We start from the raw sequence: 27,125 nt of genomic DNA on the forward strand, positions 1-27,125 counted from the left end.
TAGATGGAATTCTACATTCTTGATGCTTCATGTGGCACTAATATATAGAGATGTCTTCCAAAGATTATCACTAAGAGAAAGTCAATATAAAACATTGCCGAGTGAAGATGAATGGGAGATGACCAATGAAATTTGTCAAAGGTTGAAGTTATTTTATAATGTGACATTAGTGTTTTCTGGTACTTTGTATCCAACTGCAAATGTCCTTTTTCCAAAAATTTGTGAAATTAAATTGGCATTACTTGACTGGCTTCAATCTACTAATCTTGTTATTCAACAAATGGCTGAAGCAATGTGTGTCAAATTTGATAAGTATAGGGGTGACATAGGTGCTTTGATGGCAGTTGGTGCTGTGTTAGATCCTAGATACAAACTATGTTTTTTAGAATTTTTTTATCCCATAATTTATGGAGAACAACATGTTTCTGAAATGAACAAGGTGAAAGGTATTTGTGAAGAGTTGGTAAAAGAGTATGAGATTAAAATGAAGGGTAAAGATAGTATTTTTTCAAGTCAAAGTCATAGTCAAACTCTAAATTTAATAGATGTGGGGGCAGATGGAGTGAATATTGATTGGAGGGCAAAGTATCAATGTTTTGTTTCTAAGCAAAATATTGCTACAGCACACCGTAGGTCAGAACTAGACATATATTTAGAGGATGGAGTATTACCCGATCAAGGTGGAGAGTTTGACATCTTAACTTGGTGGAAAGTAAATGGGATAAAATATCCAACCTTGCAAAGAATTGCAAGAGATTTACTTGCAATTCCTATCTCCACTGTTGCTTCAGAATCTTCATTTAGTACTGGAGGACGGATTCTTACTCCTCATCGTAGTAGATTACGTCCAGATACCATAGAGGCATTGATGTGTCTCCAAGATTGGCAAAGGTGTGACATGAAAGGTAATATTATCTATTACTTTTAATTACATATTTTGTAGATTATTATATAAATCTTGAATGAAGTTATTATGTTTTTGCAGGCTCTTCAAATTCAAAACTGGACATCATTGAGTGTGGTACAGTATTGGAAGATTTTGATGTTAGTAACATTGTTAAGTTGTGATTTGAGACCACTTAAAAAGAATTATATTTCTTGCTTTGATTTTAAATTTTGATTTTTTTATAGGATTCAACTAGCCAAGGTAGTGCTATTGGAGGGAATGACGTTAACCGTTGAAGAAGATTCGAAAACTGCAGCAATGAATATATTTTTCATTTCATTTTGTTGAAGACTTAATATTTTGAAAGTAGTTTAAATTTTAAAATTTGTATGAACAATTGAATTTTTATGATTACTCTTCAATATTATGAAAGAATTGTTGAATTTATGGTTGAGTAGGAATTATAAATTTGTTGATAATACAAAACCCCATGAGTACCCAGAAATACCCGCGGGTACCCAGAATACCCGCAAAATACCCGCACGCGGGTACCCGTACGGGTACGGGCGGGTACGGGTAGTGACCCAAAATTTCAAAACGGGTAGCGGGTAGCTACTACCCGTGCCCGCCCGTGCCCGTTGCCATCCCTAATAATTGGAGGACGGATTCTTAATCCTCATCGTAGTAGATTATGTCCAGATACCATAGAGGCATTGATGTGTCTCCAAGATTGGCAAAGGTGTGACATGAAAGGTAATATTATCTATTACTTTTAATTACATATTTTGTAGATTATTATATAAATCTTGAATGAAGTTATTATGTTTTTGCAGGCTCTTCAAATTCAAAACTGGACATCATTGAGTGTGGTACAGTATTGGAAGATTTTGATGTTAGTAACATTGTTAAGTTGTAATTTGAGACCAATTAAAAAGAATTATATTTCTTGCTTTGATTTTAAATTTTGATTTTTTATAGGATTCAACTAGCCAAGGTAGTGCTATTGGAGGGAATGACGTTAACCGTTGAAGAAGATTCGAAAACTGCAGCAATGAATATATTTTTCATTTCATTTTGTTGAAGACTTAATATTTTGAAAGTAGTTTAAATTTTAAAATTTGTATGAACAATTGAATTTTTATGATTACTCTTCAATATTATGAAAGAATTGTTGAATTTATGGTTGAGTAGGAATTATAAATTTGTTGATAATACAAAACCCCATGAGTACCCAGAAATACCCGCGGGTATCCAGAATACCCGCAAAATACCCGCACGCGGGTACCCGTACGGGTACGGGCGGGTATGGGTAGTGACCCAAAATTTCAAAATGGGTAGCGGGTAGCTACTACCCGTGCCCGCCCGTGCCCGTTGCCATCCCTAGATGTGAAGACTGCCATTCTCCATGGTGAATTAGAGGAGAAAATTTACTTGACACAACCAGAGGGGTTCAGTGCAGCTGGATAGAGTCACTTGGTTTGCAAGTTAAATAAGTCTCTATATGGGTTGAAGCAGTCTCCCAGACAGTGGTACAAGCGGTTTGACACTTATATGTTGAAGCTTGGTTATAAGCGTTGTGAGTATGATTGTTGTGTTTATGTGAGAAGCCTTGACGATGGTTCGTTTATTTTTCTGTTACTTTATGTTGATGATATGTTGATTGCTGCTAATCATTTGAGTGATATCAATGAGCTGAAAGTCATGCTAGGTAAGGAGTTTGACATGAAAGATTTAGGGGCTGCTAGGAAGATTCTTGGGATGGAGATTCACAGGGATAGGGGAGCTAGAAAACTATGGCTCTCCCAGCAAAGCTATGTTGAAAAGATCTTAGAGAGATTTGATATGAGCAATGCTAAAGTAGTGAGCACTCCATTGGCAAATCACTTCAAACTTTCCCTATATCAGTGTCCAAAGACAGATGAAGAGAAGAAATACATGTCAAAGGTTCCATATGCCAGTGCAGTGGGTTGCTTGATGTATGCTATGGTTTGTACTAGACCGGACTTGGCACAAGCAGTTAGTCAAGTATGCAAGTACATGTCGAAACCAGGGAAGCAACATTGGGAAGCAGTCAAATGGATTTTTAGATATTTGAAGGGGACTACAGGTCTCGGTATCATGTTTGGCAGCCAACAGAGTAAGCCTTCAGTTATTGGTTATGTTGATTCGGACTATGCAGGAGACTTGGATGATAGAAGGTCCACAACGGGGTTTGTCTTCACCCTTGCAGGTGGACCAATTATGTGGAGATCATCAGTTCAGTCTGTTGTTGCTATGTCCACAACTGAAGCAGAGTACATGGCAGCTGGTGAAGCTTCTAAGAAGCCTTGTGGCTTATGGGACTAGTAAATGAGTTAGGCCGCTGCATTGTGATAGTCAGAGTGCTATCTTCTTGGCAAAGAATCAGGTGTATCATGCTAGGACCAAACATATTGACGTGAGATTTCATAAGATCAAAGAGTTGATAGCTTGTAGGTAGATACTATTGCAGAAGGTTCACACTTCAGAAAATGCAACCGATATGTTAACCAAACTGGTTACCATGGACAAGTTCAGGCATTGCCTGAGCTTGTTGAACATTAACTGATGATGGACTATGGAGCGCCCCCAACCCAATGGCGGAAGATGAAGATTGATGATATTCGCCAAGGTGGAGATTGTTCTGCAATGACTCATATCTCTAGATAAAAGTAATACAAGTTATGGGATTGGGCTGATGTAAAGGGTTGGGGTAGAGGGCTATGTATATTGATGTTATGTAAACCTAATGTAACAAGGAGAAGAATAGTAAAACACTAATCCTTATTCTCTAATAATATATAATGGTAGCCGCTCAACGCTTCCGGGGAACCTTGTTACCAAATCTCTTGTGTTATTCTCTTGTCTCTATACTCTTTACTATTTGATTGTTCGCTTGTTCCCAACACTAAGTCTTGCATTAACCCATTTAACTCACACAACCCTTTAAGTTATCATTATCTACTCTGACGTGGTCTTTGCCCATCATGATAGTTTTGTTGGTTAAAAATGACTAAATTACAATAAGAATGTTTTGGACACAGATGAAATAACATATACTTAGGATTGCTATGTAAAGGAGGAAGTTGAGTAGAAAAGTAAAAAAAAATTGATTTGGAAATGAATTATTAATTTTAGATCCACATGTATCATGCAACACAATTTGTTACTAATGAGGATATAATATCTATACATTGACACTTTAATTATTTTTACATTATCAATCTATTATTTACTATTCATATATTAGTCATTATTGACTATGAGATAAAAAAATCTAAACTAATAGTGGATGATGTATTGTCAGTGTAAAAAAATTTATATCAACAATTCACATATATTAATCTCTGCTCATAATATCCATCCACACTAATTCTATGAACTCATCTAATTCGCCTACTCAGCAATTTTGTTTAAAATATTAGTGAGAGTACTAGTTATGAATTAATCAATTAATTCATTTGACTAAAAAATAATTTAAACTAATTTGGTAAAAGTACTTAATCAAAATTTTACAAGTTTATAAATTCGTATTTAATAACTTATTTAAAATAATTTGTAGTTACTAGCTTATATAGTTATATTATTTTACACATGTTTGATATAACTTATCAACTAATCTTATTAAATAGGTCAATTTTGTTTATGATCTTTCAATCTTCATCCACTACAAGTTTTCTGGTGTATTTCATCAACTTCATATATTTTATCTTATAAACTTTCCATTAACTTTTAATATAAGTTAATAAAATAAGAGTGGGTATCCACTTACTCCTTATCATAGCCATCAATTATAGGGAAATCCAATGATTTCAATCAGTGAGTAAATTTAAATCATTATATGTCTATAGAATTAATAACTAGAATGAAAAGTAAGTTTAAAAAACTTACTCTTTGAATAAATAAATCTCCCCTATTGTAATAATGAAAAAAGAGGAAACATCGAATGTCTTATTAATCTAGGCTTAGATAGGCCAATTCAAGTAGGAACTAGGTATTTGATTAGTTTGAGTCACTCTTCTAATCAATTATATATATATATATATATACCAAAATCGGTATAAATGGCTCGAGTTAATCAATTTGAACATAAAATTGTGACTCAAATAATTAGACTAATTTAACTAGGCTAATTCAATAAGTTTTTACATAGTGAAAGCAATAACGTTGTGAGAGAAAATATATATTCCTTTTAATTTATTTATAGTTATATTATTATTATAATTATAGTTATTATATATTTGAACAAAATCTTTGTTTTTAATTAATATTTAAAAATTATGTGTACGCTTTTGTTGAGATTAAATTATCAAATTATGTTGTTTGACAATCAATTTATTTATGACATTTTGTTATAGTAAAATCTTCATTATTACTTTGTTGATTAATAACATTTATCAATAGTGACACCATTACCTTAAGTCCTTAACTGAATGAGTTCCTGATTAATAACATTTGTCAATAATACATAAACGGGCAAAAAAATTGTTACACATTATTCTTAATTTACGTGTTAATCATAGTTTATTGTTTACTAAATAAAAGTAGCATACCAATGATTATTAAATGTATTGTTACTAAAAAGGAAAATAATAAATCATCCTAACAATCCTCTTATCCATGAAAAGATGACATATGTTATAATAAGATACTTTAATTATTAATGATTAAATTATAAGTAATATATTTTATTTTTTATATACGGGAGGATTTAATAAAAATATGTGGAGTAACAATACTCTACTAAAAAAGTTCAACTAATATTAAACTGATAAGAAACATGTAACTATTAATTTTATTTAATAATAATATTCATGTCCCTAATTCAAGGAGGATGAGAAAACCACCGACCAACCTTCATCTTTCTCTCTCAACAAAGAGAGAGAAATCCTGTGCCGGTATATCACAAAATTAACAACAGAGAAAATCAATATGGGTAACCAAATAAGGAATCCACTACAATAATCTTCACTTACAAAAACATAATCTAATTAAATAAAAAGGTTCAGAACTTTTCTCTCTCCGCGGCGATTGCCACTATCCGAGGACGCCACCGTCGTAACCGATTCCTCCGACGTCATCGACGGCGAACACTGCCGACGGTTTTCTGGACGTGACTTGTAATCGGAAGCCTTCTGCAAGAAAATCGGCGTTAATCGGAGATCAAGATCAATCGCCACCGTCGCCGCCTCCGGACTCTTACGTTTTCCACCGCCGCCGGTGGAAGTTACGTTGGATCTAGAGCTCATGAACCGGTAATTCGAGTTCTGATTTCGGTTAGTCCAAATTTCTGTGTAAGTAACTTCCGTTTCAGATGCTTCGTCCATCCCCGGAGTTGGCGCGTCCATGCCGAGCCGCGTCGGCAAGGGCGTCAGGGTGCCGCCGCGGAGTACCGTCTCCACCGCCGCTTGACACACGTGCCAGTTCCCGGTCCATAAAAGCCCAACGGCACCGTTCACTGGGTTCACAGTTCTACCGCACGCTTCAAACAACAGAGACTGAAACAAAGCTGCACGAAAAACAACACAGAAACTTTAGTTTTAAAAGTTCAACTATTTGTCTCTCGTTTTTGTAAGAAAAATTAGCCACGGTTATTATTTTAGAAAGATGTTTAAAAATTGAGTTATTACCAGGTCTTTGGGTTTCAGAGACGTTGGAAATGAAAGACATGAGACAAGCACGCCCAAAAAATTTAGCTACGAAAACGGTAGCGTGGCCTTGGGCTTCAGGATTTTCGATCCACTGCAAACAAGGGCGTAGGATACATGACTCACTACAACCCTTTCTAAGAACACGACACCCATTGCAACTCATGCCTCTTATGGTAAAAAAGAAGTTAAAAACGTTAAATTAAGTAATCCAACAAGTTGTGTTATGTTTTGGACTTTTGGATATAACTTGCTTAACATGAAACACAAATAATAAATGAAGAAAAAGAAACAAAGAAAAGGAATAAAGAGATTTAGGCAAAACAAAAATAAGAGGAGAGGGTTGTTAATTAGAGATAGATGAGGATGAGAGAATGGGAATTGGAGTAGAGGTGGGATATAAATAAATGGGGGAAAGGACATGAGTTATTGTTAACTATGGTTGGGTTAAGGTGAGGTTAATGTTGGAACTTGAAAGTGGGGTGAAATATGTGAGGAAGCGGAATTGTGTGTATGCTTGGGGAATTGAGTTTGTGACCCTTTGTGGTTATGTGGAAGGGTGAGATTCCAAGGTCTTTGGCGCTAGCGGCTCCGTGTTTCCGCGCATGGAAGTTCCACCACCATTGGATTCTTTTTATATATGCTTATTGTTTTTGCCTGAGATACCGATATTGATAGGTGCCTTTCATTTTCAGTTTTTTCTTGTAGTCTCCTGTGTTTAGATTCCTTATGTTTTTTATTGAAAAATTGGAAATTCTATTCTTAATGTCCTCATCCGAGCGTTATCAGCTGTCTCATAAGATTTTGGCCCACCTGATATATAAGATCCACCAAAAATGGAGGGTGATCATGTCTGGACCAAGCTATGAGAAAGGATAACAGTGATATAGCTTAGTTAACACTTGCCAAATCACAATTAAACTATAAGAATGAACATATTGTTCGAATAACATATATATCTACGACAAAACTGAACATATTGTTCGAATAACATATATATCTACGACAAAACTAAACATGTTGTTCGAATAACATATATTTCTGCCACAAAACTGAACATGTCATTTGAGGATGTGGGCTATTCCTTGTCACGGAGCCGCCCAACACAATTAAAGTACTCACTATAGAGTATACATTTACTCATTCTCTCTATAAATAGAATAGATCACTCACAAGCAAGATTACTTATATTCTTACATTTTTATATATTCTACATTCTCTTTGTACATATTCACTTATATTGACTTCAACACCAATGTCCAATTTCAGGTACCCACTAAGGGCAATCCAAGCCCGACATTTGCCCAGATTCAACAGGAAGATTAAGACTTTGACCTGTCATCTCCAAACTGAAATTATATTACTTTATAAATTATTAATATAGGTAATTTACCATAAGATATAAGTACAACCTAATGCACAAGGTTCCTACTTAGTAGAGTTTGTAAATGATAGATGTATGCTGCCTTATTTATACAAAATAAGAGATGTTGTTTTTAGGATTTGAAAAACATAATCTTATGGTTACTAAATAATAACCTTACCTTGCATTAAACTCATATTGCTATAAGTAGTTTAATTTTCCAATAATTCTTATAAAGTTGATTTACATAAGGATAAAATTTCGTTCAATCCAATTTATTTTTAAGGATATTCCAATCCATTAAGTGTTCTTTTGTTGAGAAAATCTTATGTATTATCATAAATAATGATTTCAGTACTAAAAAAGGCCATATGATAATTTTTTTCCTTTCTTACCCATTATCTGCAAGACTGCAACAGATGTAGGACCTCAGGACAATGAGAACAAAATAATTAAGTACACTTGTACAAAATATATTAGAATACCGACATTAATGCAATTTTATATATTTATTTTAAAAAGATAGTATGAACTATATATATATTTTGTTAACATAATATTTTTTATTCTATTATTATATTATCCATAATTTTTAAGAGTTAATAATGATTCACATATAAATGGTGAATAATGTTTCAATAATATAAACTATTTTATACTCTCTATACATAAATATTTAGTCTAAAGATTATTAAAAAAAATAATATAATTTCATGGTCTATACGTGCATACCGTACGGATATGTGGATCCCCCACTACACATTATTAATAAGTTATGTTTTTTAATTTAAAATTATGATATATTTAAGTCTATAATTCAGGTGTTTAAAATAAAATCTTTAAGATTCAAATATAAATTAAAAATTTAAAGGTTTAAATTCGAATGATATCTTTATCCATTTTATTCCTATCTTTAAGATTGAAATGAGAAACAATAATTTTAATTATTTGAAGTATGTTACTTTCTGTGATTCTACCATATATATTTTTATAAATAAGAATAATTTTGTTCACAATAATCTCAACTTAAGCGTTATAGACTTACAGTACTTACACTCCACACCTTCTAGGAAGGGTTGAACAATATTTACACAATCATGTGCTCAAAATGAAAGAAAAATAGCACAGCTCATGGTTAATACAAGAGCGAAATATATAATTTAAGAGTACAGCTCAAAAGGATAAAAAGACACTAAACAGACTCGTGTGAACACAAATCAAACCCCAAAATCCAATAAATTGACCCATTCTAATTGTTTTTGGTATATCGGTAAAAAACTAATCCCTCTTAATGACTCTTTTATTTTGACTACATCTATTGCCATTTGTTTCTTTTAAAGAGAAAAAATGACAGGCAAACTCTAAGGGAGACAAGTGCTTATATTTTATAGTACTGAATAGTCAAGTAGCAGGTAAAGATACCTACATATGACACCAAAATATTTTAAGGATTTAGATATTTACTTTTTTAATTAAAATATTTAAGATCTTGTATGTTTTTCATTCCCATTAATACTTATCTTTTAGTATTGGAGATGATTCCAATTCAAACCACACATACCTTCAAACTTGTATCAAGAATACATGCATCATTATCACAATTATTCCTTTACTATTTTGCTTTTATGAGTTTGGAATATACATTATATGCGAAATTCAACACAATAACAAAGAAATTTTTAACCGAGTATATGAAATGGATAATAATTTCTCCAACTTGCTAGAATTTATGATGAGCAATAACAAATAATGCAGTAACTAACACTACGTCAAAGTTGCCGTTCAACAACGCTTATTTTAGATGTATAACAGCACTTTCGGGCGCTTTCTTTTTTATCGCAATAATATATGGTCATCGTTAACAACGTTTCGCAAACGCTGTCGTATTGATTATATACCACAGCGCAACACACAAAAAACATTGTCATATAGTGCATCAATACAACACCGCACCGTTCACAAAGCGTTGTCATATAGTGCATCAATACAACAACACATCGTCCACAAAGTGCTGTCATATAATTTTACATAAACAACACAATTTATATGTCTTATTAACAGTGCTTATGGTTGCGCTGTTGAAGTTCGTATATTTAACAACGCAATAACAGAAAAGCAGTGTTGTATTATTCATAAATTTTCTTACACAACACCTTAATACAATAGCGTATCACATGTATAGCGTGTTGTATTAATAATGTACAACAATGCTTTCTATAAAAAGCGTTGTGGTAGTTATCCTTTACAACAACACATGCCACAACTTTTCTAGAATTCGTTGTTGATTTGTATAAATTAATACATGCATATACATTTATTAGCAAAACATACATTCTCAACAACACAAACATTTATACATTCTGAATCAAATTTCTTGATTCTTGACCAAAACTAGGATAGTCTGGATCAAATTTTCTCCATTGATGAGAATCTGCAGGATGCCAAAGCTTGCCATTTTTAATCATTTCTTCATCATACCATGTCAACTTCTTTGCATCTTTGGCATTGCTAAACATACACTTGAATCTTGCTTTGTTGGGTAAATACCATACAACCTTTTTGGGAATTGAGTATTCCTTCTTATATCGTGACATTTAGGACAAAAAATTAATAAAACATACTAATTAAAAAATAAGATGCAATCATTTTCACAAGCATGTATCCTAGTGTAGTCCATGCCTATGAAGCGTAACATTTGTTTTTCATCATAAGTTCGAGATGAGAGCATATTATCTTCCGGCAGCATATCATTCAGAAGTGTAAGCATGTCGATGAAACTCTTATCATTCCATCCATTAACAGATTTCAACTTATATAACCTTGACACTGCTGCCAATCTTGTGAATTTTGTACAACCATCATATAGTTGTTTCTTAGCATCACTTATCAATCGCTGAAACATCTCAGGACAATCCTGATGATCCTCTTTGACAACGTTTGCCATTTCCTCGAAATGATCGTCTTTATATGCATTTGTGTAGTTGTCTTTCATATGTATCTCATCATCACAATCCATAATTTCTCTCGTCTCACCATGTCTTGTCCAACATGTGTAACTTTGATCAAGACCGTGACACACTAAATGAACTTTTAACTCATTTGGAGTAATTCGGTTTGAGTAACAACATCTTAAGCAAGGGCATACAATTCTATTAGGGTTTTCGGCATTCTCAATTGCAAACCTAACAAATGATTTCACTCCTTCTTCATACTCATTCGTCAATCGATTGACACTCATCCATTTTTGATCCATTTTCTATTAAGAAAAAAATGTAATGAGCATAAATCCCTAAAGCTTGGAGTTAAGCTCACCAAGCAGAAAAAATGCATTATTATGTAATTAAAAATGAGGGAACCCTAACTCATAATGTAAGCTAAATGAGTCGAAACTCGGAAACCCCAACTCAGTACAAGCTAAATGAGTGAAATCATTTTCACTCATTTATAAGGAAAATATTTATAACTCAAGACAAGCTAAATATAATATAATTAAAACGGCAAATAACTATATGCAAAACTCACTTTCAATTCGGTGTTAAATGTGTGAATGATGATTTTGAGTTTAAACGAGTGAAGAATTTTCGAAATTGGTGTTGAATGATTTTTGTGTAAAATGAGTGAATGATTTTCGGTGTTGAATGATTTTGAGGTTGAATGATTTTCGAGGTTGATTTTGAGAGTAAATGTGTTTTGCTGCTGAGTAAATGAGTGTTAGGATTGCTGATGAATGTGTGAGAATGTGAGAACATTTTAATTTTTTAGGGTCTGATAGTATCTTTAACAGTGCATAATCACGATGCCGTTGTCAATGATACAAAATCAACAGCGAATAGTGAAGATGAAGCTGTCAATGATACCTAATCAACAATGCAATCTTAAGGAAACGTTATGGAAGAACTCCCCATTCAAATATAAAGAAGGTAAGTGTCCCACAACGCAATCTTAAGGAAACACTATGGAAGATATAATAATTTTTTTACTAATTCATTTTTTTAATGAAATTCAAATTAGTAATTACATTATGACATTCGATTAAGGACAATTAATTAAATATATAGAAAAATTAATAATGGCGATAAATAACATTAAAACAATTAATCGATTAAGCACCATGTTAAGAGATTAAATGTAGAGGAAATAGTTTTGTTGATCATATCGACAATGCTTCTTACCGAATGCGCTGTTGTATAGCTAAAAGATAATGAATGAAAGACAAGTATTCAACAATGTTTTTTGGTGAATGCGCTGTTGAATGCAATGTAATTAACAACGTATTGTTAAAAAAGCGATGTTGTATGGTTATAATGACAACACACTCACAAAAAAGCACTGTCGAAGACCATTACTCCTAATTCTACACAGTTATGTACACAACAGAAAATAACCTGAATACATACAAAAACAGAACCTAACAACAAAATGAATATATGAACACAACTGCATTTATATATTGAACATTAATTACATTGTAACGTTTACATTGAATTGAATTCCCTAAGCTACAATCTGCGCTACACTAATTGAATTACATTAATTACATAGACCAAATCATATACATTACATTGAATTCCCTAAGCTACAATCTATGCAGAACTAATCTTCTAAACGTTTAGCTATGATTTGTCAACATAAATAAGTACAAAGTTTGACCATTGTTCTCTAATCTGCTGATTTCTTCATCTGTATATGATTTGCCATCAATCTTGATTGCATTAGTTGGCCATTGTTGAATGATCTCCTTCATGAATTTCAGCACGTAATAGTTGAAATCTATCTGATTTGTTTGGCAAGGGGTATATAATTAAAATGAAGTAAACATATAAGTATAACATTAGTTGGTCATTACACATATAATTGTTTGAGATGATTTGTGCCAATACCTTTATATGAGTCCACCTGATTTTAGGATTTGGTATCTTGTTTCTAGCATGATTACAACTTCTATAAACTCTCACCGCACTAAACAATAGAAAATGTACTTTATTACTAAACAAAAAAATGAAAGTGAAAGTGTAACTAAAATATTAAATGAGTAGTCCACTTACCTAGAAAACACATCTTTCATAGCGGGGCAGTTGTTCATATCACCATGTGCCAATGAGTCAGTAGTATATTTCTTCATTGAGCCGATTGATGACAACCAAAACCCAGTGATAACATATGTACATGGTTAGGAAATGTTAAGCACACCAAACATACTAAAAAAAGAAATATAAAAGACAATTAAAAATGCTCACCCGATATTAAAAGGTGCAAGAAATAAATCTGCATCTTCTTTATTATGGAGGAGATTATCTGTAATTCGTTCTATTTTTTCCGAATCTCATTTTTGTCACCCGACACCAAAGCGGTAAGGTGTGGAGATATGAACATCACCTTTTCCATATTTACCTTGATAAAATTTTCATACAAATACCTAATACATATAACACAAATTTTGTTAATTATAACACACCGTCATGCAAAAGTGAGAAGTTAAGAAAAGATAATTTACCTCATATATATATACATACAGTAGTTGCACCTATACAATCACGTTTATATACATCTCGGACTACACTGATGTTAACGTATTCATCAATATTATCCTCGAAGACTTCCTTGAGAATTGATATAATTATCATATCATCTCCCAACTTCTGTACATGCTCTAACAGCTGAGTACAGTAGTTGGTAGTATTCTTGGAGCTCACATCCCCAGTAGATGGCTTTGAGGTCACATCCCCCAAAGATGGCTTAGACTTCTGGGTGCTACTGAGGGTGGAATGTACATTTTCCTAAAATATTCAATAAAAAACATATCAATTATAGATCAATATATATATAATATGAATTACTTGAACAAGGGCTATTGGCCAAGCCACAAAAGTGCCTATAGCCCCTCCAACTATGAAGATATCCTCAATGAGTTAAACTCAATACATTACAAATTAATCTTGTATACAATTTTTTCTTCGAGTCCTCTACACAAATCATGTATAGCAGTTCATTAATTTCCTTTTAAAATATGGGTCTTTTTGCCATGAAGGAAATCAATGAACTTAATGAATTGTAGATGAAGAAAAATAATTCATTGATCATTTTCCTTTTATTTCTGTTCAATTGAAAGAGATCAATGAACGAAATCTTCATCTCACCAAATCTTGTATGGCAGTCACATTCCTTCTGAAATCTAGGTCCTTTTGCAAAATCAAAAGTTGTTAAAGACCTCATTGACATGATTCTGAAACAGAAATACAATTTTTTCATGAACATACTCTTATATAAACACATACTCTTACTGATGAAATAGAATATTGCGTGAACCACAATATTTATAGATGAGTGAACCACAATACCATTAATATTTCAACAAACGAAGAGACGCATAATGTATCACTCAACCATTACTATTTCAACAACCAAGAAACGCATAACCACTCAACCATTAATATTTCAACAAACAAAGAGACACATATAACTGCCACCATTAATATCTCGGACATTTAAAAAGTCGTAAAACATCAATAACGCATAATTAAGAAAGCACGGTTACTTTGTCATCTTCAACAATGCTTCCTTAATTATGCAATGTTACATGCATTAACATCAACATCGCTTTCTACCAAATGCGCTTTTAAACATAAATCATTCAAGCCAGCGCTAACGTTACTGATGTTCAATAGTGTTTTGTCAAAAATGCGCTGTTGAAGGTACACATATTGACAACGCCTATTTTATTATGTACTGTTGATGTTCTTCCGCCTCATTTTCAACAACGTCGTTCAAAATTGCGCTGTTGAATGACCGATGTTTATTACGATATATGGCATAGTGTAAGAACACACAAGGGACACCGAGATTTTAACGTGGAAAACCTTCGTAATGTGAGAAGTAATCACGAGCACAAGCGAGTCAATCAAGATCCACTATGATCAAAATAGGAATACAAGAGTATCTCCAAAATACAGCACAAAACATGTTCAACAATACAACATACAATAGAGCAACAAGCTTGAAAGTGAGAATACAAAGTTATAGAAAAAACCAGAAAAATAGCCACTGTTTTTGGCATGTTTTCTACCACTTGGGATAACTTCTCACCGATCCAACCGTTCATAATGAAGTACCAGAAACTGTGAACCTGCTGTCCAAATTTCAGCTCGATCCAATGGTGAACTAAGACGCAGTTGCTAATCTCCCACAACTGTTATGAGTTCCTACATGTTGAGTTCTTTCATCTTCTCTCACTTTTTCTATTGCCTTCTTTTGTCTGAATTGATTTCTCATCCTTACCACATCTGACCCATATCCATTAGATTAAATGGGACAAGTGGGCTTTTCCCAATTGGGTCTTTCTCCATATAGTAAAGGATCCCAAACCCAAAAAATCTCCCCCTCACAACTATGTGGAGAGAATCGCCAAACCGACGATCTCACAACAAGTTTCAAACTTCCACCTTGATGAGGCCTTAGTCATCATATCAACACCATTATCATTTGTATGAACCTTAGCCAATTCCAACAAGCTAGCATCCAAAGCATCACGTATCCAATGATACCTCACATCAATGTGTTTGGACCTAGAATGAAAAGTTGAATTCTTGCCAAGATGAATTGTACTTTGACTATCACAAAATAACAAGTATTTGTCTTGGACAAAACCAAGTTCTTGCAAGAATTTCTTAACCCAAAGCAACTCTTTGCATGCTTCTGTAATGACTATGAACTTTGCCTCAATAGTGGACAATGCAATGCACTTTTACAACATAGATTACCATGCTACAACTCCCCCTGCAAACTCAATCAAGTAACCTGAAGTGGACTTTCTAGAATCAATGTCTCCAACCATATCAGAATCAATATAGCGCACAAGAGTAGGCTTACCACCTCCAAAAAAATGCCTCAAACTAGCAGTATCACAAAGATACCTCAAACTCTATTTCACAACATTCTAATGCTCTATACCTAGATTTGACAGAAATCTACTAACTGTACCAACAACATGTGCAATATTTGATCTTGTATACACCATTGCATATATCAAACTTCCCACAACAAATGTATAAGGAACCCATTGCATATATGATTTTCTAGCTTCATTTGAAGAATACTATTTAGCACTCAACTTAAAATGAGTAGCAAGAGGAGTGCTTACCGCCTTAGCATTTTCCATCTAGAACTTCTGTAATACTCTCTTAATATAGTGTTCCTATGACAATCAAAGTTTATTTTCTTGCCTATGTCACATGATTCTTAGACCAAGAGTCTGCTTAGCAACTCCCATGTCTTTCATGGAAAATGACTTGCTGAATTGCTTCTTTAACCTGTCAATCATGGAAATATTTCCCCCAACAATAAACATGTCATGAACATACAATAACAGGATGATGAAATCACCATCATCCAACTTTCTAATGAAGACACAATAATCAAAAGTAGTCTTCTTGTAGCCTTGCTCACACATAACAAACTCAAACTTCTTGTACCATTGTTGTGGAGCCTGCTTTAAACCATATAGACTTTTTCTCAGCTTACATACATAGTCTTCTTTCCCTTCAACAAGAAAACCATCATGTTATTTTATATAAATATCTTCATTCATATCACCATGAAGAAAAGCAGTTTTTACATCCATTTGGTCTACCTCCAAATCAAGAGTAGCTGCCAAACTCAATACACTTCTAATGGATGATATCTTCACCATAGGAGAAAAAATCTCATTGAAATCAACACCCTTTCTCTGTCTGAAACCTTTAACCACCAATCTGGCTTTATACCTTGGAGATGTAGAATTACTTTCTTGCTTCACCCTATAAATCTACGTGTTTTCTCAAACCTTCTTCCTTTTGGAAATTTGACCAAATCAAATGTGTGATTATAATTCAAGGACTTCATTTCTTCTTGCATTGCATCCAACCAATTCTTCTTTTCTTCATTCTTCATGGCTTCATGATAATATTGAGGTTCTCCTTCATCTGTCACAACAACATAGTCACCAGAAAGGTACCTGGTAGATGGTTTCCTCGACCTATTAGACATCCGAAGTTGAACTTGAGGTGGTTTAGGAGCATCACCAAGATTCTCATCTTGTGACATCTCATGTTCATCTTCACCAATATCAATGGGAATATCTAACTCATCTCCAAAATGCTGATCATCAACATAATCATGTTGCTCACCATTTTGAATGTTATTCTCAACTGTATCCAAATCATGTATAGGCGTCCAAAATGAATCAATATCAGACAATCTATTATCTTCCTTGGGTGTAGTCTTCTTCATCTTATCAATATCTTCAATGGTTTGATCTTCCATGAACTTCACATCACGGCTTCTAGAAATATTTTTCACAACAGGATCATACAACCTGTAGCCAAATTCATCTTCACCATAACCGATAAAGATGCACTACCTTGTCTTCACATCCAACTTGGACATTTTATCCTTTGGAACATGCACAAATGTCTTGTAACCGAAGGCACGCAAATGATCATACCTGACATTCTTGCCAAACCAAATCTTGTCTGACACCTTAGCATTAAGAACAACTGCAGGACTGAGATTAATAACATGCACTGCCGTGTACAAAACCTCACCCCAAACATGTTTATGTAATTTTGCTTCAGAAAGCATACACCTAACTCTTTCAACCAAAGTCATATTCATCCTCTCTACTAAGCTATTAAGATGAGGAGTCTTAGGATGAATCTTTTCATGTCTAATACCTTGCTGCTTGCAATAAATATCAAAGGTCCACAATACTCATCACTACTGTCAGTACGAATGCGTTTCAGCTTCTTGCTAGAATTTCTCTCAACCAAAACATAGAATTGTTTGAACTTTTCAAGCACCTAGTCCTTTATCTTCAAAGCATAGACCCAAAGCTTCCTTGAAAAATCCTCAATAAAAGTAACAAAGTAAAGTGCACCACATAATGACTTTACCTTCAATAGACCATAAACATTAGAATGCATCAATTCAAGCAACTCTGACTTCCTTGAGGGATGATGCTTCTTAAAGGATACTCTAGTCTTCTTACCAGTCATGCAATGAGAATATTTCTCTAACTCTTCACTCTTCAATCCTGGAAGTACATCCTTTTTGGCTAAACAATTCAACTCTTTTCACTGATATGATTGAGTCTGCGGTACCACAAAGAAGCCTCCATATCCATGACATTCACACTTTCTTTAGTAACCAAAGCTTTTGTCCAATACAATTTAGAAATTTTCTCCCCTCTGGCCACAACTAAGTTACCTCTGGTGAGTTTCCATTTTCCAGAACCAAAGTGATTATCATAACCACCATCATCAAGCATTTGCACAAAGATCAAATTGAAACGAACATCTGGATCATGTTTAACTCTTCTCAACAATAACTGCACTCCCATGTTGGTATGCAAACCAATATCATCAATACCAACTACCTTTGACACACCATCATTATTCATCTTCAACACTCCAAAATCACCAGAAGTGTAATATGTGAAGAACTCCTTCCTTGGTGTAACATGCAGTGTAGCACCACTATCAATTATCCATATACTATAATCTGATACAAGATTAAACAAATCACGTTCACGAAGAATAATAAGATCGTCACAAGTGACAGTAGTAACACGATCATCATCACCATGATTCTTCTCATTACACTTGCCCTTCTTGTCTTTTTTCTCCCTTTTCCATTATAAACAATTCTTCTGTATGTGACATGCTTTGTGACAATAGTGACACTCCACATTCTTGTATCTACACTTGGACTTACTTCTTCCCTTTTCTCTATCACCTTTCGGTTCCTTTCGATGACTTCTCCTCTTGTTTTCAGTGACAAATACCTCAGAATGAGATGAAGTACTATGTGCCTTCCTTTTCATCTCCTCATTAAGAATACTTCCCTTTATACTCTCCAAAGTGACAATACTGTTAGGGGCTGAATTTTTAATGGAAACTCGAAATGTTTCCCAAGAATTTGGTAGAGTATTCAGTAGCCATAGTCCCAACACTTCATCATCAAAGTTGATATCCATTCCTGATAATTGATCAAGAATCCCTTGAAAATCATTCAAGTGATATGAAATAGAAGCTCCCTCCTTGTACCTCAAATTCATCAAGGTATTCAACAAGTATAATTTATTATTCCTTGATTTAGAAGCATACAAGGATTTAATTTTTTTTCATAAAGATTTTGAATTGTCCTCATTAGCAATGTGATTGTAGACATTATCTTCTACATATTGATGAATGAAACCACAAACTTGTTGATATTGAAAACTCCAATATTCATTAGACTTCGACTATGACTTCTCAATAACAAACACAAGAATATGCAAATTCTTCACAAATAATAAATCTTTCATTTTTCCTTTTCACAAGTGATAGTTAGTGCCATTCAAACATATCATTGTATGTGTATTTGCCTCCATCATTCAAGCAAGTTAAATAACCTCAAACCAAAGAGTTTTGATGCCACTCTGATGGAAAATTCAACACAATAACAAGGAAATCTCTAACAGAGTATATACAGCGGATAATAATTTTCCCAACTTGCTAGAATCTATGAGAAACAATAATAAATAGTGGAGTAATTAAGAACACACAAGGGACACCAAAATTTTAATGTGGAAAACCTTCCCAATGTGAGAAGTAAAAACCATAGGAACAAGCTAGTTAATCAAGCTCCACTATGATCAAAATAGGAATACTAGAGTGTCTCCAAAATACAGCACAAAAGATGCTCAACAATACAACATACAATAGAGCAACAAGTTTGAAAATGAGAACACAAAGTTACAGAAAAAACCAGAAAAAACAGTCACTATTTTGGCACATTTTCTACCACCTAAGATAACTTCTCATCGATTCAACAGTTCAGAATGAAGTACCGGAAGCTGTGAATCTGCTGTCCAAATTTTAGCCCGATCCAGTGGTGAATGAAGACGCAGTCGCAAATCTCCCGCAACTGCTATGAGTTCCTACGGGTTGAGTTCTTTCAACTTCTCTCTCACTTTTACTATTGCCTCCTTTTGCCTGAACTGACTTTCACCCTTACCACATTTGACCCCTATCCATTAGATTAAGTGAGATATTTGGGCTTTTCCCAATTGGGTCTTTCTCAACATAGGAAGGAAGCCTAAACCCAACACACCATACATATCTTCTTTATTGAGTTGAACTTCAATCCAATTTCTAAGTTATACTCACATTTGCCTGGAACTGATTGCTAGGGATTTCTAAAAGCTGAGACCTTCTACATTTAATTATTTCACCTAAACTTTAATTTGAGCAGCTAAGTATCCAACCAATTATTGTATCTTTCACCCATTGCCTATTTCTATGGAATAATCTCTTATTGAATATAATGAGCAGAAAAAAGTTTGATCCAAATGTCTTTCATTTCACATCCATTGAATCCATGTACCACCACTAATTGCCCCTTGTTTGATGAGGAGAAGATACATTTGAAGCATTTTTATTATATTTTATAATCAATTCAAATAGAACCTTATGCCCCAAGGATACGCTTCCATGTTACAATGGAATTGAGTTCTTTGAATCACATTCAACAATCACCTTTTTTATAATGAACTCATTGTGTATCTAGAGAAGTTTCCAATGCAAATATAATAGCAATAAATTTTGTTTCATTGGAACCTTTCACCCTATATATGTCATAGGAACTTCTCTCTAATAGTATAATAGTAGACTCTCGGGTAATGGAATTTGAGGAAATAAATTTGTCTTGTAAATTTTATTTAAATTTAAAAATAATAAAAAAAATGGAGCTTTAATTTTGTATGTTATATGTCAAAACCTGGACCTAGTATCAGACTCCTTTTATTTATTTTTATCCATTTCCTCACTTCATCCAAGTTATTAGTTTATTTTTCTAAGCTACTAACAGTTTCTCGTGTAATTTTTCAAAGATCAATTTAGGTATGCCTATTCTGAATATTATATATGTTCAATTATTGTTCTCTTGAAATCTTCAAGTCATAGAAAAATCTATAAAGTTATAATCACAACAGAGCACATCACTTTCATTTTTATACACATACAAGAAGTATAAAAATCCATCAAAATCATACACAAAGAATGACAATCTTATATACTATTATTATCTACCGTACTCTATTTGTTACTGATGAAAAATAATCACTTCATTAAAAAAATATGATAACTTGTTTTTAATGGAAATTAATTTATTTTTTAACGAAGTAACCGTGCGGGTATAAAAGATTTATGTTGATAGGAAAACTAACAAATCCATGTGACCTTTTGCTCATTAGCTCTCCAAATTCCTATAAGCTACCTAAACAAATTCCTTCCCTTTACTCTGGGAGAGTATTTTTATTGAATAATAAACTTGCCTTTTAAATACAAAAACTATAACAGAAAAAGAACTTCAAAATCAATAAGTGACTTCCTAAATAATAGCCACTAACTTAAACAACTATGAAGTAACATCAAAATAACAAACTATCCTAAAGACTTGGTCAAACAATAAAACAACTAACAAGGAATCTAATTCAAGTTCAACAAGCTAATACACGTTCAACACTCCTCCTTGTATCAGTAGTTGACAACTCCAAGCTTCTCTCTTAGCAACTTAAACCTGCTTCTTGGAAGAGCTTTGGTGAAGATATCTAACAGCTGCTCTTCAGTCTTGCAGTACTTCAAGCATATTGCACCAATTTGAGAGTACCTTAGCGCTCTTTTTGCTGCTTTGAAATGAGATTCTTTTGCACAATTCATGAATCTTGAGAGTACATTTACAACATACAAGATATATGGTGTCGTTGCTGTGAGATACATTAAGCAACCAATTAAACTTCTGTAGAGTGTTTCATCCACTTGTTCTGCTCCATCATCCTTGCATAACTTCTCCTTTTGACACATAGGAGTGTCCATTCTTTTGTAGTCCTCCATGTTGTATTTCTTTAGGATCTCCTTTGCATACTTCCTTTGACAGATGAAAATATCACCATTTTTCTACTCAACTTCCATACCCAAAAAATAAGACATTTCTCCCATGTCTGTGATCTCGAATACTTGCATCATATCTTCCTTGAAATGCTGAATAAGCTCAACATCACTGCCAATACAAATATATCACAATATGATTAGCTTGATCACCTTTGATATACAAAGTGGATTCACTGAGACTTTTAACAAAGCCAAATTTCAATAAGTATTCATCAATCTTGCTATACAAGCTCTTGGGACTTACTTCAAACCATACAAAGCCTTCTTTAATAGATAGACTTTGTCATCTTGTCGTTTTACAACAAAGCCTTCAGGTTGCTCAACATAGATTTCTTCATCTAGAAATCCATTTAGGAATGCTGACTTGACATCAAGTTGGAAGATTTTCCGTCCATCATGGGTTGCAATTGCTAACAACATCCTAATGGTATCCTGCCTTACAACATCGTCCGGTTCTTTCTTTCACTAACCCCATTTTTATGAGGGGTGTAAGCAGCTGTTAGTTGATGCTCAATGTCTGCTTCTTCACAAAGCATATTGAAATGTTCTGAAGTGTACTCCTTGCCATTATGAGACCTCAAAGCTTGAATCATACAACCACTTTGCTTTTAATCCACTGTTTAAATCTCCAAAGTACACCTGCAACTTCTGACTTAGATTTGAGAAAGTAAATCCAGCACATTCTGAAAATATCATCTATGAAGATGATGTAATATTTACTCTCTTTAAGCGAATCAGTCCTTTGAGGTCCAACTAAATCTGTGTGAATCAGTTGCAGCTTCTCTGTTGCTCTCCATTTTACCTGTTTGAAGGGTAGTCTTGTTTGCTTGCCATATTGACATGCCTCACAGTTTGGTAATTCAAAATCTAAGTGAGGTAAGCGACGAACCAACTCATTTCTTTGCATATTCAACACAGCAACATGATGAAAATGGCCCAACCTTTTGTGCCAAACCTCTGCACTGTTTTCAGTAGCTGGATATGCTGCTTGCTCCTCCTCCATTGGATCAAACAAGAAACTTTTGCCTCTCATCTTGATTCTGAAAATCTCCTTACCATCAACACCTTTAATCAAACAATGTTTATTCCGAAGGTGACTTTAAATCCCTTCTCGACTAACTGTCCCACGCTTAGCAAGTTCTGATCAATGCCAGACACATACAAAACATCAAAAATTAATTTTGTATCTGTGCAACTTTCTATTGCTACATTTCCCTTTCCTTCGACAGTAATGAGATTACCATTACTGATTCTGACTTTCGATACATTTGATCTGTCCAGCTCTCTAAAAAGCTCTTGATTGTGGGTCATGTGATTGGTACAACCACAATCCACTAACCAACACTCAGTTGAGCTATTGCTTGTGAAACAGGTTTCCACAAACATTTGGTTGTCCTCTTGTTGATCAGTAACTAGGGCCTCATTCTTCTATTGAAAATTGCACTTGCAGATTCTCATGTGATGTCCTAGTTTGCTGCACTTTCACACTTGACATAAGGTCTTCTCCAACATTTGAAAGGAGAATGACCCATTTTGCCACAATGCTTGCAAGGAGGATATTCTCTATCTCTCTTTTCATTAATTTTGCTAGTGTTAGTATCCTCTTCTTGAAAGTTGAAATTCTTCTTCTTATAATTCTTCCTTTTGTTATTTTCTCCTTGGTTGATTTGCAATTTGGCTTACAATGCTTCTTCCACATAAACTTTAGCCCTCATTTTGCTCCTTTGTTCTTGGGCTTGCATAACACTTACAAGTTCTGCCAAGGTGATCTTTGACAAATCCTTAGTATTTTCCAATGAAGAGATAGTAACCTCAAATTTTTTAGGGACAACCACTAGTATTTTCTGAACAATCCTTGAATCAGAAAATTCAAAGCTAAGCAACCTCACCTTGTTAGCAATGCTAAGAAGTTTGTTAGCATACTCCTTGATTGTCAGTCCTTTGAAGAAATTTCAAATGCTGACTTGATCGTCATGATTCTAAGTGAAAATGTCTTGTGAGACTGCAGCAAACAAAGAAGCTCTTGCCTTTGACTTTCTTGCTTTCCTCTCCTTATGATTTCTAATCTGAGCCATAATTGGATTGGCTTGTAAAGAAAGAACCTCGTAGTCCTCCTCAACTACTTCCCGAAGATCATTTGCCTCTAGGTCCGCAATAAGAAGACCACTCTTGATACCAATTACTAAAGCAATGGGAGAGTGTTTTTATTGAATACAAAAACTGTAACAGAAAAAGAACTTCAAAATTAATAAGTGACTTCCTAAATAATAGCAACTAACTTAAACAACTATGAAGTAACAGCAAAATAACAAACTATCCTAAAAACTTGGTCAAACAGTAAAACAACTAACAAGGAATCTAATTCAAATTCAACAAGCTGATACACGTTCAACACAATTTTTTTTTTGTAATTCTTCACCCTATGCACCAGAAGTTGCAACAGCATCAGCGACTGATAGAAATATTTTATGTTCTCCAATCAAGTTAATTAAATTTGATGTATGGAGCTTCTCCATCACAATTGGTCCCGGGTTTGCCAACAAAAGCTGTGAAAAAAGACCATGCAAAAAGATAAATCTCATCATATTTATATAATTACAAGTTGTTTTGTAACTTGTTTCACAAGAAATGCGATAGTAATTACTAGTGATGCACAAAATGTTAAATTTCTGTTATTGTGTATTACCTGTACTTCCCTTTTCTGAAGGCTCTTAAATAATTTCACAAAGGCATGGATGCCACTAGTGTCAATATCAGTAACAGCTGCATGAATATATAGTTGCACAAATAAATTCACTGACCAAAAATAATTGAAAAAAGTATGTGTCGATTTCATCGAAAGCCTTACACGACATTTCAGTTAAGAGATACTGTATTCTGGGCAATTCACTTCCTGTCCTTTGGACATCTTCATCAGTCAGCCATCTCAAAATTCTATAAATTATGATTGAATCACTAATGAGGCTCAATATCATTAAATTATCATATTCATATTAGTAACTTATGGCAACTATTGGAGAACAAAACCACCATGGAAACAAGACAACGACAATAACAGTTAATCGATTAGCTGTATAGTTAATCGATTAACTGGGTAAGTGTTAATCAATTAAAACAACTATTAATGGGAAAATTTCACAATATTCATTTTATGCTTCCCCATTATTTTCGCAATATCGCAACATGTTAAATAATGCAGTGCACAAATGCACATTTGTACTGTCACACACACACAAGTTAAAACAATTATGATAGGTATAACAATTAACAATTAATTACCTCTCCTTTATATAGTTGGAATTTGAGAAGTAGATTGCAGAGTCAACCCTAATAATCAGCATGCCTGGAATTTGAGTTGCTTTCGGATATTGATGGATGTTCCTATAAACACTAGTCCCTCGAACCTTCCCAAGTACTGTAGTCCTTGGCCTTGTCACTTGTAAAAGGATTTTAGCAAAAGATATTGCAACCTGCATTTGAAAAGCTCATGTAAAATACTGTGGAAGGGGGAATTGAAGATACAAATAAGCCATAAACTTGTTTAAAATTATTCGTTACCGCAATTAGAAGGCCGATCTCAACACTTTTGAAGATCACGCCAAAGAAGGCTCCAATGCAAGCTACAAAGTCGAATTTGTCAATCTTCCATAGTAGAATTACAGCTTCAATGTCGATAAGGCCTATCACGGCAGCTATTATAATAGCAGCCAAGACTGCATTTGGTGTATACTTAAACAGTGGTGTAATGACTAATAGAGTTAACAGTACAACAATGGACATAACCATGTTTGATACAGCGGTTTTACAACCAGCCATATAGTTCACCGCTGATCGAGAAAATGATCCTGCATAAAGATCAACAACACTTAGTAAGATGACATAAAAATAAAGTGCCCAAGGTTTCTAGATGAGAAGAAAAAAAGTTTGAGATTTTGCTTCTTTTGTACCTGTAGCTACATAACATGATGTCAATGAACCAAGAATGTTCATTGTTCCCATAGCCACCATTTCTTTATTACCATCAAGTGGATAGTCTTTCATGGCAGCAAATGTTCTCCCAATTGCTACAGCTTCCTGAAGTTTAACAAATTTGGTATAAGTCTTTAACAAAGTTCCGAAAAAGTGATGAGGAAACCGAATCGTCTTTCAATATGCTTACTGTGAGTGCTATCATGCCAGCTATCACACCAATCCGAGCACCTGCACCCAAATAATTTCCATGGAAAAATATTTCACTAGCAGATGCTGGATTCACACCTTTATTAATGTGTCTCACCTGAAATAGTATACTTTGAGTTTTGAGGTGCTTAATATTGTCTAAACTATTCAATCAACTCTATGATACTTAAAGAATAACATGGTCTGGATCACTATCTGTGCCAACTTCCTGTGCCACTCACTTTGATTGGCCCAAGAAATTGGCACAAATAGCGGACACAAATGATGCTATCCCTCTACTTACTATCGCAACGCCTTTCTTGTCAGCCCTGGTAATGTACACAAAAAGTGTAGACAATATGACAGAGATCATAGGAGCAATTGCAGCCACCTTAAAATTGGGAAAACTGATTCAAGGCCTAGAACAAACTTTCTTCCTATGGTTTTGCTCTTAAATTCCTTTGCAGGGTTGTCTGAGAAGAAAATTTCCTTCACAGAATGTTTAATGTCTTCGAAAAGAGTCTTCTTAGGAGGAGATCCAACCTTGTGATTATGAGGCAATATATTGCCATATCTAGCTGAAGAAGGTTCAATTCTTGGTTCCCCAGTTGCACTCGCCACAACCTCGTCGCTAATACCCCGACTCATTTCGGCTTCAGAGACACTAAGATAACCTGTTAAACCACCACATAGTAATTAGTATGCTGCATAATTGCATTAGTGTAACAATCTATTTTAGAGTCAACTGCTGAAAAAAAGGTGCAGTCTTCACATTTTAGCTATGATTCTTGAAGGAAATCATAGCAGTATTTATCTTAGATAAATATGAATTGAATGAAAAAAGACACAATTGAAGTACCAGAAATACGATATGTGAATTAAGAGCTCCTAAACTTGCTGTTATTAAAATGAAAGCTAATGCTTATATAGAGAAATATCAACTATGCTTGATGTGAAATGAAAGGGTTGACTTTATTTAAACATATGATAAATATATTATTAGTCCAGGTCAACCAAATCAACCAAATCAACTTGATATTAAAAATTTCTTAGACAAATGGGTCTTCATTCTTCAATTTCTATATTGT

At 34.0% G+C, this 27,125-nt stretch overlaps 2 protein-coding genes and 1 long non-coding RNA gene across 3 annotated transcripts; 1 reads left to right on the top strand and 2 right to left on the bottom strand.

The window, feature by feature from the left end:
- Window positions 1,541-1,964, top strand: LOC109332172. Its single transcript, XR_002105880.1, has 3 exons — window positions 1,541-1,639; window positions 1,720-1,778; window positions 1,865-1,964. It is a non-coding gene; the product is annotated as an uncharacterized LOC109332172 (long non-coding RNA).
- Window positions 5,780-7,235, bottom strand: LOC109332171 (LOB domain-containing protein 38-like). Its single transcript, XM_019567039.1, has 3 exons — window positions 6,535-7,235; window positions 5,897-6,413; window positions 5,780-5,796 (listed from the first exon to the last, which is right to left on the bottom strand). Coding segments are annotated over exons 1-3 (702 nt in total). The 5' UTR covers window positions 6,719-7,235; the 3' UTR covers window positions 5,780-5,795.
- LOC109332361 (high affinity sulfate transporter 1-like) lies at window positions 24,287-26,721 on the bottom strand. The gene is made up of 8 exons (XM_019567317.1): window positions 26,342-26,721; window positions 26,039-26,155; window positions 25,827-25,953; window positions 25,438-25,724; window positions 25,159-25,349; window positions 24,728-24,813; window positions 24,566-24,642; window positions 24,287-24,425 (listed from the first exon to the last, which is right to left on the bottom strand). The coding sequence occupies exons 1-8, from the start codon at window positions 26,408-26,410 to the stop codon at window positions 24,300-24,302; spliced, it is 1,080 nt and encodes a 359-aa protein (XP_019422862.1). The 5' UTR covers window positions 26,411-26,721; the 3' UTR covers window positions 24,287-24,299.

This window comes from Lupinus angustifolius, chromosome LG18, assembly GCF_001865875.1.
Source record: "Lupinus angustifolius cultivar Tanjil chromosome LG18, LupAngTanjil_v1.0, whole genome shotgun sequence".
NCBI lineage: Eukaryota > Viridiplantae > Streptophyta > Magnoliopsida > Fabales > Fabaceae > Lupinus > Lupinus angustifolius.

Bases quoted from the DNA above. Each gene is read 5' to 3' on its own strand.
- LOC109332171 (XM_019567039.1), bottom strand. From the start codon at position 6,718: ATGAGTTGCAATGGGTGTCGTGTTCTTAGAAAGGGTTGTAGTGAGTCA. The intron at 6,414-6,534 runs GTAATAACTCAA...TTTTTCGTGCAG, and splicing joins CTCTGAAACCCAAAGACCTG to CTTTGTTTCAGTCTCTGTTG.
- LOC109332361 (XM_019567317.1), bottom strand. From the start codon at position 26,410: ATGATCTCTGTCATATTGTCTACACTTTTTGTGTACATTACCAGGGCT. The intron at 24,643-24,727 runs GTAAGGCTTTCG...ATATTCATGCAG, and splicing joins TCTCTTAACTGAAATGTCGT to CTGTTACTGATATTGACACT. The intron at 24,426-24,565 runs GTAATACACAAT...CTTTTTTCACAG, and splicing joins TTCAGAAAAGGGAAGTACAG to CTTTTGTTGGCAAACCCGGG.